At 39.7% G+C, this 17,757-nt stretch overlaps 1 protein-coding gene across 1 annotated transcript in view; it reads right to left on the minus strand.

The window, feature by feature from the left end:
* Positions 1–17,757, minus strand: part of COL4A6 (collagen, type IV, alpha 6) — a gene marked incomplete at its 5' end in the record, with an annotated part of 88,319 nt that overhangs the window by 46,183 nt on the left and 24,379 nt on the right. Inside the window, 2 exon segments of the mRNA XM_009577317.1 lie at positions 2,145–2,189; positions 4,602–4,736. Of these exon segments, the coding sequence (XP_009575612.1) occupies positions 2,145–2,189; positions 4,602–4,736 (180 nt within the window).

Here is a 17,757-nt window from a genome sequence, read left to right on the forward strand (position 1 = left end):
ATTCCCCTCTGAATCACAGCCTCGCAGTCCTTTGGCCATGACTAAAATACACCTGCCCATGCTAACACACCTGCATACTACAAAGAATCTCTCTTCATATTTAGGTGCATATTCTTGTGCAGAGATAGCAATATATTTTTACTTCTCTTTTACATGTATCAGCACACACATGCTCTCTCTCCTTTGCTCTACATTTCACACATCCATATAATGTGCATATGTTCGTATATATTTCACAACAAACCTAAGCTACTCCCTATCCTGAAATGCAACTGGCAAAAGTATAAATATTTTCTCAAGCAGTGGTGGTTGCTATTTTCACCCTAGAATGGAAGTATTTATCTCAATGGCTAGAATGTAAACAGTATGAACTAGTTTCCCTTCCCCTTTTTCTGTCCTGCAGTTGTGGCACAGAAGAGCCACAGTGGTGAGCACTTTGCTGTTCATGAGCAGCAAAATCTGCCTCTTTCCCATTTGCCCACCTGCAGAATACTGTAAAGCAGACAGAGTGGATCTGGATCTGCATATGCTGGAGGCTTTGAATCCTCTCATCTACCTCCCCTACTCCCTCCTTGGAATGCCTGTCGCTGCCAACTACCTGGCAATGGCTGTTGCTGTATCTCTGCCTCCCCTCATTGTTGGGAATCCCCTTTCTCCAGAGCCCCATCTGAAAAAATACCCTGAGAACAGCACGTTCCCACAGTGTGTTCAATTAAATTAAGTATTATGGGAACAGCTTGTTCTCTTCAGAGCTAGAGAGTTGGCTGGTGGGGAAAAAAAAAAAAATATAGCAGCAAGGGAGTAGAGTAGGAGAGAAAACAGGCAAGGATGAGCAGAGGGGGAGAGAAGGACAAGGGCCAGGAAGGAACTGGAATCAAGCAAGCTCATTTACAGGGCCAACTGTGCATTTTCAGCCAATCTATCAAAACAATTCAGTTTTTGATAGGAAGTAAGAAAACACAGCTCAACTGTTGGAGCTCTTGGCCAGCTGAGGAAGTAGGGAAGATGAGAAAGAGCATGAGTATAGTCCAAAGGCACAAGGATACAGAAGATGGAAAAATGTCATCAAGAAAAGAAAAAGAATTCTAATACCAGAAGGAGAAAGCAGGATAAGCTAAATAGTGTAGAGGGCGTAAGGAAGTTTGGGGCAACTTCTAAAGCTGGGCCAGCTAAAAATCCACTGAGGTAAAGTGTCTGTAGGACATCTTTGCAAAAATCACTGGGGAAAACCAAAGCAAAAGAAAGCTGGTCAAAACACTCTAGGCACATAATGTTTTGTATCGTAAAGGAAACAACTGTCGCTAGAATGTTAAAATTCTAAAGAATGAAAGAAACAACAAAAAAACCTCCTGGTGGTCAGGGAAAGTGGTTACCCACCCCTATCACCTGGAAAAGGCAGCAATTATTTCTTTCCTGTCTCAGGTTTCTGAAAGGCTCAAATCTAAACCAGAACTAGCACCTAGTGGAGAAGCAAGGATTCTCTGGAGGGCCTCAGGACTCACTGTTTTAATTCACATCATGGCAAAAGAAGATTGAGGGAGACCTGATAACAGTTATCACATACAAGAAGGCTACTACAAAGTAAAAGGGAACAATCTGCTCTCTGTGTCCACGATGAGTAAGATGACAACTAAGAGGTTTAAACTGTGGAAAGACAGACTGAAGTTAGGCATTAGCAAAGCTTTTCTAACAGAGAAGTTAGAGTCTCCATCATTACAAGGTTTTAAGAATTGGTTAGGAAACGCATACTAAAAATGGCCTGAAGCACAGCTGATCATGCCTGTTTGACTGTCTGAGGTCCCTTTCAATTCCGTGAGTCTATGATTTTACGATATAGTGTTTTCTAGACATGGTGCTGAGAAAACATGGTGCTGAAAGAAAAGCTTATCAATGATGCAATGGATCCCCATGTAACCTAGGCTCACTTCCTTATCAACTTCCTATCATCCCATACTAGGATCCAAACTTCTTACAAAAACAGCATGGGATCACCAGGTAGACTAACAAACACTGCCATTTCCCTCCAGAGAGAAGCAAGCACTTGCAAGATACGCTATGCATGTGCTAGGACAGTCTCATTGTGCTTACGTGCTTTTGGTTGTGACTAACGTTCTGGTGATTTATATTTACATATGCAAACTTACTGGGATCCCGTTGATGCCTTGAAATCCTGGAACTCCCATTGGACCCTGAAGAAAAACAGTACACATTAGACTTCACTTCATCAATCTGTATATTTCAGTTACCTGTGAGATACTTTTCATTCCAACATTTTCGGTCTTGGACTTTAGCTTTCAAAACCAAAAGGAGCAAACTATCTCATGCAGATTTTCTCTGACCGCAGGGGTCAGTGAAGATAGGAACTGAGCATCTGAGCTTGACTGGATGCCAAATAAGTGTTTCGGGAATGTTTTAATCTGGCAATTTAAAGTAAAAATATAATCTCCTACTGCACATCTGGGGAAAACAAGATGCCAGGAAAATAAACAATCCAGTATAAGCTTAACTCTCAGTGTCACATTTGACCTTCCAAGAGTTTCAAAAGGACTTATGGGTTTTTCTGTCTATAATTGGATAGCACTGCCCAGAGATATGCAGACCACTGTATTAACTTCAGACCACCACCTGCTGAGTTGTAAGTAATTACCACTTTGTTGGTTCTACTGCTCTGCTCTGGATAGTAGCAAAACAGACTGTGTAAGCAGAATATCCAGCCTAAACTGCTCTTGCTTTGGAAAGGTAAAGTATATTGCTTCCACGAGGGATAAAGAGATAGAATCTTATTGCATGTTTGTATTGCATATGTATCCATTTCAATGGATAGAAACAGCAGTTCTGGAGTAAATAAGGGATTTTTTCAGTGCAAGGAAATTGGTTCCAATCATTAAAGGCCAGTTCCTGTCCTGGGTTTCTGCGTCTTCCAAAATCCGGGTTTAATCATTTCAGTGTTAACTGCTAGAATTATGAAAATGCTATCACTCATATCGGCACTCAGTCCTTGTTTTGAATCCTCCATTGCCTTTCAGATGAACGCAACACCAAAGCAATGACTTCCATTGTCATCATTTTCAGTTTACTTGGTTCTTTGTCTTATGAGAAAGGGTGACTAGAACTCCAACATGTTGACTAATTGTCGTGGTTTAACCCCAGCCGGCCACTGAGCACCATGCAGCCGCTCGCTCGCTCCCCCCGGGTGGGATGGGGGAGAGAATCAGAAGAGTAAAAGTGAGAAAACTCGTGGGTTGAGATAAAGACAGTTTAATAGGGAAAGCAAAAGCCGCGCACGCAAGCAAGACAAAACAAGGAATTCATTCACCACTTCCCATGGGCAGGCAGGTGTTCAGCCATCCCCAGGAAAGCAGGGCTCCATCACGCGTAACGATTACTTGGGAAGACAAACGCCATCACTCCGACCGTCCCCCCCTCCTTCTTCTTCGCCCAGCCTTATATGCTGAGCATGACGTCATATGGTATGGAATAGCCCATTGGCCAGCTGGGCCAGCCGTCCCGGCCACACTCCCTCCCAGCCCCCCGCGCACCTGGCAGGGCACGGGAAGATGAAAAGTCCTTGTCCAGCGTAAACATTTCTTAGCAACATCTAAAACATCAGTGTGTTATCAACACTATTCTCATACTACATCCAAAACACAGCACTATACCAGTTAATAGGAAGAAAATCAACTCCATCCCAGACAAAACCAGGACACTAATCTTAAATGAGAAGAGCGTGTAACTGCAGCATATGAAAGTACAGTTGAGCTAGTTTTCATCTAGCTAGCTCACCTATCAGTAGCTGGGAAAACATAGAAGACAAACTCTGCTCTGCATGTCCTGGTACCTAAACTATCTGTCTTTTTCTTATTTGCACACATGATCCGAGCACCTTGCATCAAGTAGACTGGTAAGATGCTCTGGGATAGTCCCAGCATGCAAGCCCTTGTCCTGATGAAAGCATGTCCCAGCATGCAAGCCCTTGTCCTGATGACCCAGACTTCCTTCAGATTTTAGAAACCAGGCACAGCATGCAGGACTTCCTTTGTCTTTTAAGCTTTCAAGCTATTGTCCTTAAAACATTCCTTTCGTCCAACCGCATAGGCATGAGAGTAGGAATCTCATCCCAGTCCTTGCATCAGACAGTATCAGACTTTGCCATTTTATAATCCATTACATAACATTCTTTCTGTTATAAACAACTTTGCACCTGCAAAACTGAATTTCAGGTTTCATTTAATACCCATTCCTTTTGCTTTTCTAGACATCAACTCAGGATCTTCTACATAGGAACCAGCTCCAGGTCTCTCTGAACGTAGTGTAAATAACACCCATCTATCCCTGGGCATGTGAACTGAAAGACTACTTGCAACAGCAATATTTATTTGCCTATGGTTCATCTACCAGGATGGCTACAATGTTCAGCAGCTTTACAAACTGTATTCTCATTCAAAAATAAAAGCAGGGGATTGTCTAAAGATACTAATGAAATGCTGTTGTGTTCTTACCCCTGGGCAGATAGTCCAAGATTATCTTTATTCATTCAAAAATATATACAAGGCCATAGATCTATTGCAGGGACAGAAAAGAAAAATCACTGTTGAGCCTACCTTGTCACCTTTCTGTCCAGCTGGTCCAGGGGGGCCCACTGCTCCTCTCTCACCTTTTGCTCCCGGCAAACCTTCTGGGCCAGTAAATCCAGGTGCACCTATTGGTCCCTGAAGCCCAATCGGTCCTGGTCGACCCTAATATACAACAAAAAATAAGTCAATGCACCACGTTCACAAACTCCTTTGCAATTACTCTATCCAGCTCAATCTTTAATGCTATTTGATACCTCCCAGGGTAGTTAGGACATCCTAAAGTTTTCCCTGTGCATTCTCAGATAAAGAGTTTTTAGAGCTTATTTCAGGTAAGTCTTGAGTAATAGTAAGAAACCTCCCCTTTTTCCTGGAAGATTTATTACTACCCATATTGCTGTAGGAAGAAACAGGGGAAGACAACAGAGTTTGGAGATCAAACTGGCTGCTGCTTCTTGAGTTTGCACCTCTATTTCCAAGCTGCAAAGTGCAAAAAGATTTTGCTTATCTTTTAGATCAAGCACGACAAAAAGATAACACAAGATGCAAGAAGTGCATGGGTCACATGCAGTCAGAAAGCACGCTTTAGAGTATTTGAGACTAGTATAATGGTTGGCTCAAGACTGGGATTGATTCCATTATGCTCTGCTGATTATCTCATAGTCGGGATGTGGATTTTGATTTCTCGAGCACAAAAAGAAGGGTGCAATGACTGAGAATTGCCCGAAGATGGCAGCCTTTTCTACAACTGCAGAGATGTATATGTGACTGATGAACTTTCATTGTTCTATCACTACATGGATGTGCAGAGTAGTCTGATACTTGTTTCTGAAACAAGCCAATGTTTAAAAAATTTTGCTGTAGGTGCTCTGACTTTTTATTAGCCTCAGAAGCTGCCTTTTGGCAGCTGAGTGCTTAACACAGAGTTCTGTGTTAACATTTTTGTACATTTCATTTGATTCATTTTGAGAGAATCTGAAACAGATCAACAGAGTCTAAGGTCCCAAAGTATCAGTATAAAATGGCAGTTTAGGGCCATGCTTTCTACTGGCAAGACAGTCAGTGAATTACATGAAGTTATCCATGCAAAGACTCAAGCCTTACATTAAAAGATATAGAATGGAGGAGGAAGTTTAAAAAAAAAAATCATCCTCCTTCCAATTCTCCTCTACACTCATGTCCATGGTAATGTGTTTCCCTTCTATTTCCCTAACTCCTTAAAACAGCAGAAGGAATGCAGCTCCCTGCTGCAAGTGTTTTAGTAATCTCAGCTGGAGACATACAAAATCCTGACTCTGTGCCTTGGCAGGTAAAATACTTTGCCGTTAATTTAAAAATGCTTTTTTACGTGTTAATAATCAAAGTCAAACAAACTGTAATCGATTTTAAAATTCTTCTTCCAAGATAATTTTTAGTACCTGTTTAGGCTAAAACATTTCATCCCATATTCCATGTTTCTTCACTACTGGAGCAGGTTTTTTTTAAAGTGCAACAATTCCCCAGTGTCACTCTTTCTGTTGCAATTGTTTCATGCTGGCCTTTTAACTGAGGTCAAGTACATGTTTTGTATTTCATACCTTTTCTGTCTAGACACTGTCCATACTGTGCACTTCCAGAGGCACAGACTCCCATCTGAAAAGGCTTTTCTGTTGATTATTTTTAGCTTTCTTCACTCTGGGATAATTATCAATGGAATCCTTTATATTGGGAACCATATGATCATAACATTAATCCCCAAATCTTCAGTGGTCCTTGGCAACCGTACACAACAAGGAACATGTTACGAAAATCACATGCTTTGCTCTCACTTTCAGCCTCAGCTTTAACTTTTTAATTTCCCATAGTCACAAGCTATTCAGAGTCTTTCAGCAACATCTCACTTACAAGATGTGGGTTGTGGACTGTTTACCTCAAGGCAACACAGCAGTGGAGAGACATACCCTAAAAATAGGCATGTTAGTGTCATAGCCAGCCACCTCCCACAAAAGCAACAGTATCCAAGAGTCCACCAAGGTTTCTAGAAAAAACACACTGTGAATTCCTCACTTGTTTGAATTGCTAACACTTCTGTATTCAATTAGTTTGATTGCCTGGTTAATGACAGCGTTTCACAATGACTGGAGCTGATGGGAATTAAAATTTTAGGAGGCTTTTGTTTTGCTCTGCTGCAGGTCACTTTGAGAAATATATCTAGATGAGACAGTAAAGACCAGTAACTACACGTTCTGCCTGTGTTCAGTTCTGCAGGTCTCTGACAGAAGAATTAAACATGTTCTCTGTGATTTCAGGGCCCATAGGTAAAAAGCTCTCTTTTGCCTTAGTGCCCTACAAGAAACACTTTAACAGCACTTGAAGATTTTGTCCAGTGCCTTAGAGTGTCACTAAACCATAAAGACACAGTAAAGTACTTCTAATCTCTCTGATAATGTGATTATGCCATGATAATCAGGCTCTCAACAATTCCTACTGTTTCTTTTGAAGTCTGTGTGGATGGAAATCATGTTTTCTATGCTGAAACAAAGGACTTGCCTCCACTGCTAAAAAAGCAGCATTTTTTGTCACTCAGTAGCACTCCCATGAACTGTCCCAAGATAAAAGCATTATAAAGAGCAGGCACTGTGGTGTGCAGGAACAATTCCAGGATAAAAGCGCAATGAAAACTCAGGTGTTACCACAAGGTAAACTTACAGGGTTCAACATCAGGTGGAACTACTGTTTGACCTCAATGAGTTTACCTTGTAGTAAAAAGTTAAGTGCCTAGTCTTTACTGTGCTTTGGCATCAGGATTGCTCTTACTTATCCAAAGGATAAAAAGAATAAAACATCTCTTAGCAGTGAGGACAAGCTTAAACATAAAATGTGGATTACATCAAACAGAAACTACAGTGAATCAACAGAGCTCCCCATTTTTAATCTTTATTGTTCAACATATATAGTCCAGTAGCCTGTAGAAAAGCCAGTAGTAATTAACGTAAATGGTATCATTTTGGTTTCCTGGCTGCATGACAACCGTTTTTAAAAAGAGGAAAATTATAGAATGCTAGTAACACCAAGCAAGGACAAAGGCTATGAAATTACTGTAACTTGTGAATGTTTTCTCAAATGCCCACTAGAATTTCATATATTTGAAAACCATGTCCTGCATTCTCAAACATATTTGTGCACCAGGCTTTTACTACACAAGCAGCACTACATGAGATGCCTGTCTCTCTGGAATGAATATGATGCTGGTAAAAAATGGCATTATTTCTTGATATACCATGGCGTTTCCGAAGATAATTTCAGGATTTTGACCAAGTTTGTGCCACAAGTTCTCTATGAGTCATATGGACCTCTGTTACGCACTTAGCCATTGCAAACCATTAAAAATACAGAGATGTCTCCGACATTCAGGTTTCCATTCTCAATGTGTGGTAATCAAGAAATGGAAAAAAATGGCTGGGATAGGAACCTCCCATTCTGAACTTCTGAATCACAACACTGCAGAAGGCAGTAAAACAAAATGGCCTGAAAATGTAATTTGATGGCAGTGTCTTTCAAGATGGAAAAGGTTCTGCAACACGTGCCTTCTTCCCTTCACCCTTTTAATTCATCTGCATCCCAGGGTGTCATGACAAAAGGCCAGTATGGTGGGTAATGATGGGGCCTCTCTACTGCTACACAATCAAATACATCACAGTTTCTCTATTGTCCCTACCCCTTTTGCCAATTCTAATACCCCACATAAATTTCGCCCACTGAAGCAGAGCTGCTACACATAGCATTGCAAATTCCAAACATTCTTTTTTTTCCCATTGCCTCTGTGAGCTTGGAAAACAAAGTGTAAATCTATTTGATTTGTCGCTGTGCAAACGAACACACGTGGCAGTGGTATGGAACCACTGGACACGCCCCTGATTTCAGGGACAAAAAATGATACAAGTGCTTGCTTACTTGGGGGACAGTTCTACTAGCCTTACTCACTGTCAAATGCTAGCTCAGTGATTCATCACCAAAAAAGGATACTGGACCTCACAAAGTGAGATAAGTTTAGCAGGACTGGTAACTAAGCAGAATACTACTGATTAAGTAGGGCAGAACTGATCCCACCTTCAGTTAGTAAATTTGTTGACTGCCATATTTCAAGCAGCAAAGTACTATTATTTTTTTTCTAAGCAGAATTAAGGTCCAGTGTATGAAAAGAGCAACCGAATTTAAAGATGTTCATGTTTTCTCAAACTAACACATAGATCCTTCTCTATGAGAATTCAGTGACGACATTTTAAAAAAAGGATCTTACTCACACTCTCTTCATCCGTTATTTCCCCCATAAACAATGTTTTATCGACACAAAAAATTGCTAGTGACAAAAACTTACTTGACTTACAAAGCAAATGCTTTGTAGTCTGAAGCATCTTATACTCAGTTGATTACATTAAGGCAAACCAAAAGCCAACCATTAAATCATTATGGCCCTAAAAAAAATGTATGTTCTCATATACTGCATACACTAAGCAGAATCTAGCCCGAAACTTTCAAGGAAGATCTATGTACTCAATTCCCACGCTGTACAGGATAGCCTGTATAAGGGACTGATCCTTTGAGATGCTCTTTCATACAGGCAAATGGCATTACCCATTTAAATTACGACCATTCTCTCTGATCAGGGATGTCACATTACAAAAGGCGACACGTGACTCACACCAGACTCGGATGAAGTGTCTATAGGTGACGTACCAGTGCAAGGCAGCAGTGTCCGTTCGTGAATAGTGTGACCTTGGGCTAACCACTTCTACTTTCTACCTCCATTTCCTCCCTTCTCCTCTTCAGTCTGCCCTGCCTTTGCTGCAAGATTCCTGCAGCAGTGGTTATCTCTTGCTAGCTAGACAGTGCCTAGCACAAGAGTGTCCTGGTCTCAACTGGGGCCCCACAGTTCTACTGTAATAATAATAATTACTGATGAAAAACCCTTCACTATTTTCCTAAATTACAGGTCAGGTATCCAGTGCCCTGCTCACATTCCAGAGTAAGTAATTATTTTCCCTACTGAAAAATGCTTTGTACTTTTAAAGAAAATTATTCTTCAGTTTTCCTTCTAAAACCTTAGGGAAAGCCTTGTTCAAAATGGCTTCTTTATTTCTGTCATATAATTTGCTGTTTCTCTACACAGCTTTTTACCTACACAGCATGAGATGAATACACAAACCTGTATATACAGACAGAAATAATGGACTGGAAAAAACATCCTATGCAACAATCTTACTTCATTCAGCACCTGCCCAAAAATCTCACAGGTTTTTTTTTTCTTTGTTCTCTGTTTTTTAAGGAAGGATATCAGGGTAATAATTTTTTAAAATTTATTTTTAAGAAAGAGACAAATTATTCCTGTACCATGTGAAATTCTTCAGTATCATAATTCATTTTAGAAGTTTTCTGTTTATGTGAATCGGTGCTTGGCATGCTCACGCTGCAGACTGTCAAGGCTGCTCTGGTCATCTCAGGAGCAATCTTTTAATGTAGTAATGAGCAACTGCAGGCTGCTTCTCATAATAATTTCCATAATGAGCAACTGCAGGCTGTTTCTCATAATAATTTCCAATTTTAGTTCATGTGATAAACTCCCATTTTCAAAAAATACTTCTGTTATTTCCACTAAGCCTGACTAGACATGACTGCAAGTAGAAAAATCCAGGTGATAAAAAAAATGTGCATGTGCATATATATATAAAAGGTTTTACACCCGATTTTTAAACTGCTTAAAAAAAAAATTAATGAAACTTGATTCCATAAATCATTTGCTTCCTGAACCCTGTACTTCAGTAACATAAGTAAATAAAGTTGCAATGGAAGGTTTACCACATTATAAATATAGAACTGTGTATAAACCCTGGACATTTAAAAAAAAAAAAAATCTTTATTTCTAAATATCTTTATTTTTAAATTGGTTATTTAAATCTCTGAAAAGTTTGTTCTTTAGAATGTTCGATTTCCAGTTAAAAACTTTCATGGAACATCCTGATCCAATCAATTCCACATATTTGCTATTTCTATTTACAGCACACAAAAAGACCACATACTGTCATCTTTTTCCCCACCACAGACAATGCCAGGAGTGACTCAGTGTTAAATCTAAGTAATTATTCAATTTTATACTTCATAACCTTTAAAGAAACTACTTTTTTTAAAAAATGTAAGAGAGTCAAAAAGGATGACTTTAACTCAGATTGCTTTTTTGCTTTGATGTACTGAAAAGTCCAAGTTAGATAAGAAAGTAAGAGCATGTGGAAAGGCTCCAGGACACAGAGAACACAGATAACATGAAAGTAAGTGAAAGTCACTTGTGGGTTGTAACATCTGTGTGAGATGCGCCAGCAAGGCGATAGCCTTCCTGCGCTGCACTCCAGAGAGAAGGGGATCCATGTATAACACTGAGCATTGTACAGAATGATGGGCACTACAGAAATATAAAGATACTATTCGTGGGGATTTTTTAAAATAAAGAACATGCAGCAGGATTTACGAAGCATAGTGATGGCTTACGTTGTATTTCAATTGAATGAATAACCATTCTATGAAAATTTTGAGTTAAAGCTTATTTTTATGAGCTACAGTATATATTTGAATGACTTTACTTGCCCTTTTCATGATCATCACTCAGAATTATGCCTTTATTTCAGCAGAAACTGCGTGAAACAGTTATCAAGGTTTGCAGAGACTAGATACTGATGAATTGCGTCCCAGAGTATCACCACAGAGGTGATCACCCCTGAATCCCCAGCCTACCCGCTGTTTGTTTAAGCTAATTGGCCATGAGGCTCAGGTGATACATAGTCATCTGAGATGAACTTTCACTATTCACTATTCACAAGGGGTTTTTTGCTAGCTTGACTGATATCTTTAGGGCCTTTTTGTGTTTTAAACTGGAAGGGCAATGCTAGGTTCATACACCAATGGAGCAATTCATGTAGACAGCATACGAGACTGACAACTGGCACTACTCCTCTGAAATCATGCACGTGTTTAAGCCTGACTTAGAAGCAACTGAGGAAATGAGGCATGAAGGAGGAGGTAACAGTAGGCAGGAACCGCTCCCACACCTCATGGAGCTCTGGCATTACACTACACTCATCAACATTCCAAAAAATAGGGCTTATATTGAAAGGATGGATTACACGATTACGAAATCTTAGCAAAAATGTTGCAGCAAGTGAGGTCTAACTGACTTCAATTTACTTACGAACTAAGCATTTTTTTATTTAACAAAAGAGCATAGTACAGCCAAAGGTTTGAATAGTTTATGAGATTTTATGGTCTTTTGCAACCTCGGTTCATCTTCTCTCCCTCAAGTCTTTGGTGCCTAACGTCTAAAAAATGTTTTAGAAAGCCTTTTACAGTTCCCCGACCTGTTCATGTAGGACAGCAGCTGTCATAACATTTTCCTGCCCTTAACTGAGGGAAGGGCACTTCTGAATATTGTGTACATCTCTTAACTGCAGCACAAGTCCTGAGCTGAATTTTAATACAAAAGAATTAGTTATTTGAGAAGAAAACACAGGGTTTTTCTAGGACTTCTTTCCATTTTCCTGATGGCTGTACAGGAAAGTAGACAAGATAGCATTGCAAAGCATTTTTTTCCCCCAGAATGCACACAAGTTGCCTCTGTGAGAGCGTGGCAGTAGAAAATGACCAAATGACAGCTCCTCAGCAGTCAGTCCCCGAAACAGGAGATGGGTCAAATGAAAAGCGAGGGTCATAGCCCCTGACTCTGCTGGCTTTGGTTGCAGGGCTTTTCTCTAACCAGACCAATCTGCAGATGCCACTGGTTCTATTACCAACTATTTTTTGCCCCTTACAGGCCAGTAAAGCCTTTTGTGGTGATACAGAACAGCAGGTATCTACATCACTATTGCTCTAGCAAAGGATCAGCTAACTGGTTATAATTAGTTTTCATGTTTACTGAAAACTATGTGAATTAAAAGAATAATTAAAATTACTTCATTCTTGAGTAACCCATAGTGATATGCTACACACAAGTGTGACCTGCAAAGGAGGGCAGCCCACAATTACTGCCAGCTTCACTTTGCTTCCTTCTTCTTCATGCCTTACTATCCTTACTTTTGGCAGTACTTTTATTGTCCTCAGAAATACTTTGCAGTCTGCTTTTACATTTTGTGTTTTAAGTTGTCTCTTACTCAATAACTTATTTGTTTCAATCAGAAAATCAAATGGGATCGCTTAGTTTTAACTCATATTTTAATTGTTTCTAGCTGTTGCTTTTCACATGACAAATAATATGGATGAACTTCAGACACACTGGGGTTTATTAACTGAGCTTATACAATTTCCAACACCTGGCTACAGGCCTTGCAGTGTGTACTTTGTATGTATATATGTATATACAATATATATGTGTGTGTGTATATATATATATATAGTCTCTCCAACAAATTTGCTAAGATCAAGCATACTATTTTTCACAAACCATTTAAAGGGGTTTTACTTAACTCATTACTGAGGAAGATACCACACTAATTATAGATATTAGACAACTCCCTTGGGGAAAACTATATTGAATCATAATGACTTCACAGGCAATCACATCAGGACTGCTGCCTGTGAAACTACAGCTTCTGACTCTCCTTAAGATACCGCCTACATTACGCAACTTTTTCAGGGATCCTCTATGGGCTCATGAGGAAAGAAGAACATGCAGGGTTGTGTTATTTTCCCTTCCACTTATCCCTAGCACCCTACAGAGCAAACCGAAAAAGTCCAACGTGTTTCTCAAGAACTGTTTAACTGAACAGCTACAATGAACTTTTTGCTACCTCCCCCTCTGGCTGGCATTTCCAAGCTGCCTTCTTCATGGACTCAAGTGACAGAAGATTCATTGTTGCAAAAAAATGTTGTCAGTAGAAAATTAGCTGTATTAAGTAGTGTACTGAACAAGTGAAATCTTGCCAGTGTCAGGCCTGTTAAGACTATTAAAGGGACATTGTATCTAGAAAGGCAGGGAGGGTTCAGCCACATGCTGAAGCCGAACAGACTCCAAATCTCCTCAGGGTCTACTGTGTTCAGATCTGTTAATTTGCTCTGGGCTCCTCTCCAGTTCTTTCTTTTACAACAAACCCAATTTTTAAATTTCTAACTCCCCTTGCAAGCAAAGGCTGTGAAAAGTTAGTGTGTCCTCAGAGACAGAACAGGGATGTGGGCAAGGAGTAGATCTAGCAGGAGGAGACTGCCCATACCAGCATTTTCCCAGTACAACTATTCCTTAGCAGATGGGATGGTTTGGTCTTCCCTGTTGCACTGAAGGGCAGAGCCGCTGACTTTCATGCATCCCGCAAAGGCACTGGCTATGAGAGTCCAGGCTGTGCACTGAGAAAGCAGCAGTTCAACTCTCTTAGAAGCAAACAAGTGGGAGGAACTGCACATCTCAGTGGGCAACTGTCACACACAGAATTCTCTGTCATCAGCCTCTACAGCACCCATCAAGAGCTGAGGGATTTTGAAAATAGAAGACTGAGACAAGAAGGAAGGAAACAGGGAACTGGTAATTTTTGGTCCAAAGTAGCTCTCCACTGGCTCACAATTTCTAATACTACATTTTAACTACATTTGACTACTTTTCTTCTTCTGCCTGGGAACTGGAAATCAAGTGCAGTCAAGACACGTCCTGCTCCCCCAATAACACAGAGATAAGGAGATAAGTCAGAGATAAGGAATAGACCCAGAAGTGAGAGATGAAGAGACGGAAAAGGAGTTACGGAAGCCCCTTCTGCTCTGTGAATGATACAGAAAGCTTTCCATTTCCCTCATGCTGTGGGAACAGAGAGTGTCCTCTTGCACCAGAACTTCCCCAAACATGACATTCAACCAGTAAAGAAAGGAATGAGGATGAAGAAACTACAAAAAATCCTTGAGGTTTCCATGCATGGGAACAGTTACAGAGCTCTAGTGATCACTTACCTTACCTGATGCCTTCCTGACCTTTCCAAAGGGCCTCATGCTAGAGACAAGAAAATAGTTCATGAACCTTTTAGAGAAACTTCACTCACTGGGGCTTCTTATTACAGTTTCAGCTGCAGATAAGCTATTCCCAGATTTAGCTCCTATTAGCAGCTAAACTAAGTTCCCAGTCTATTTAAATCCTGGCAATTATCCTGGGGGACTCATTTCCACGAGATGCATCTCAGACCAGCAATTTAGGAGTATTTGTACAGGAACAGCCACACGCAAGAGAAGAACATGGAGATGTACAAGAACAGTTGCAGAAGTGCCAATTAAAGACTTCTAGCAAAGATTTAATGCTTCTTACACTTCTAGAGAGAAACCACCCACTAATCAACAAGAGCTAGGAAGAAGTTAAAGGGTACCAGTCTTTAGGACTATTATTTCATGCTCACCAGCTAGATTCCCTGCTAAGCACTGGAGTGGATAGGCAAGATCCTGCCCTAGTTTTTTCCGGGCTAGCAAAATAGCAATGTTCCCCCTCTTTGGGCAATTTTAGACCCAGATCTGGAATGTGTAGCCTGGGCTAGGCTCATCCATTCCCCGATTGCTGCAATGCCAAATCAAACCCATTTTTAAATTATATTAAAGGGCTGGAGAGGTTTGGTCATTCAAAAAAAATTAACTCAATAAAGTATCTGTTTACTTTGCATAGATTGAAAAACCTCCAAAACGTTTTCTCCCAGGCAAAGACTTTCAATCTGAATGGGATATTTGGATAGCTCAGAAACACTCAGTTCATCGTAGCTGCAGAAAAGAGTCTTGTCTTTGATTCTGAAGACTTGGTTGGTTTCCACTTGATTTGCTGCTTCTACTTTGAAGATGGCTATCAATGATTCATATCAGTGAACTGATAACTGGAAATGTCATTGGACTGCAGTTTATCTGAACAGATTATAGTAAAAAAATGGCTAGATGTAATCTGAGCAAAAAGTAATAATGTAGTGTATGACACATCTCAAGGGAGAGTGATCATTTATTTTCCATGGTAATTACTATAGAGCAACAACTTCTCTCAGAGGATCGTAACTGAGGACCATTTTAATGGAGATATCATAATATCATATTAATTTGTTAATTAGCAGCTGTAGCTCTACTGAGGCTATTACTCCCCTAGTTTTCACACTTCTTACGGAAGTTTTCTGTGTTGCTGTCAACCTTTTCACTGTATTCCAGCTAAAGCAGAAAAACTTGTCTTGGTTTAAATGCTGCAAAATTATCAACTAAGACAACAATCTTCATATTTAACAGCTTGCCTTTGAATCTTCATGAAAGTTCCTCAATCTTTTCTTACTACTCTTTGTCTATCAGCAGATATTCTAGCTAGTAATGTGGCTGTTTGTATTAGAGTGATATTAGTTTGTCTTACTGCATTTTTTAATAATTTATATATTGAGGTAAGTTGGTTGCAGAAACTACTTAGTACTAACTAAAATAGCACAGATTTATTTTAATATTTCAAATAGAACATAACTATGGCTTTTCAGATGGTAACTAATATGATAAATAAAAGATGACTTTTTAATGTTTGTCATTATCTTTTCTCTGCAGAACGTAAAGTGAATCATTAGAATATGAACAATAGAGATTTGGATCACAAGCGTAACATTGGTATTCTAAAAGCAGATTTAAATGCCTGTATCCAATTTTGCCATTAGGAGTTTCTCTCCGTTTGTCTCAGGTTCCTCAGAGAACAAGCTTTTAAGATGCTGAGATAGCCGAATTCAAAATCTGAACCTTTCCTCTAACTTAGCTTGCAATCCAAGTCACAGCCTAACCTATTTTGGACCAAGATCTTAACACTGCTTTTTTGGCTCACTTTTATCATATTGGAACATCTATTTATTCTATTAAATTTCACTGTTACACAGAAAATGTGTATCTATAAATTGCTACAAGTAAAGCAATGTTCCACAAAAACAGTCTTGTCTTTTTTCCTTTGTTCTTACTGACGCATTACTTATGACCCTTCCCCTGTCCAATACCCAGTCTTTGTGCTATTACAACCAAATTTTAGTACTGAGAACAATGTAATTTTGAAACTGGCATCTGATTTATGCAGTATGAAGCTACCTCTAAGCCTTACTACCATATCATGTATTAACATTATTCATCTGGTGAATAAAGTAGCCTTTTTGGAAAAGAAAGAAAAACAAAAAACCCACACACATTTAAAAAAAAAAATCAGTTTTAGTCACCAGACCATGTTCCACATGCTAAACATTCTGTTTACAAGACAGAAATATAGCAAAAGTTCTCATTATCCACTAAGGTCATTCAGCCCCAAAGGATGCTTCTAGTTAGAAGGCAGGCTGTGAAAGTAGGCCATTCACAGATCTGTCCAGTAAGGGGTCAGTACAGAACAATAGATTCTCCGCAAGCAGTTTCCCCTACATTTTGCCTCCCATAGCCTTCCCAGCATGTTCCTGGCACTTCAGAAAGGTCTGAGCAGCTTTCCTTGCACAGGGTTCTGCTAAAAACAAAATTATCTGTTGGAACAGATAATATTAGTCAAGATTTAAAACTCAGATGGGAACCATTTGCTTATTCAAGGCAGCAGATTTAGAACCAAAACTCTTCCCAGAGACCTGTTACACAGCAGAGCCGAGGGTAGTTTTGCAAACATGTAAACAATTCACTTTAAAGGGAAAAAATGGAGTCTGTGAAATCTCATCTACACATTGCTTGGAAATACACAGACCAAAGAAGAAGGAGTGGAGGGTAGTAGAGGCCTGCAAATCTACAAACATAACATTTGGCAAGATTCCAGTTATCTCTAGAGGCTTAAGCAGAGCAGGTCCAGGCACAATTTTACTGCAGTGCCTGATAACAAGAAGCACCAGTCAGTCAGTGGCTGGTTTACTAGGCAGTGTCAGAGAATAAACTGCAATTAGTAAAAATAACTTCAAACCAAAGTCAGGGACAGAAAAAAAATAGAGGATTTTTCATTTCTCCTAGTAAGTGTTGCATATTGATCAAGATAAGGACGGAAATGAACTCTTCACCTACTTGAATTCCCACTGGCTAAGGTATATAGAATAAATGATTAATTCCAGTGTTGCTTGTCATCACATAAATTGTATGTTTAAGTCCTTGGACATTTACTACGTGCCCGTATTAACACTCCAAAAAGCTTCATTCATTTGTTGGTATAAACCACGCTTCCAGTCTGCTTAATCTTTGACAGACAGGTCTC

Source organism: Fulmarus glacialis, unplaced genomic scaffold, assembly GCF_000690835.1.
Source record: "Fulmarus glacialis isolate BGI_N327 unplaced genomic scaffold, ASM69083v1 scaffold445, whole genome shotgun sequence".
Taxonomy (NCBI): Eukaryota; Metazoa; Chordata; class Aves; order Procellariiformes; family Procellariidae; genus Fulmarus; species Fulmarus glacialis.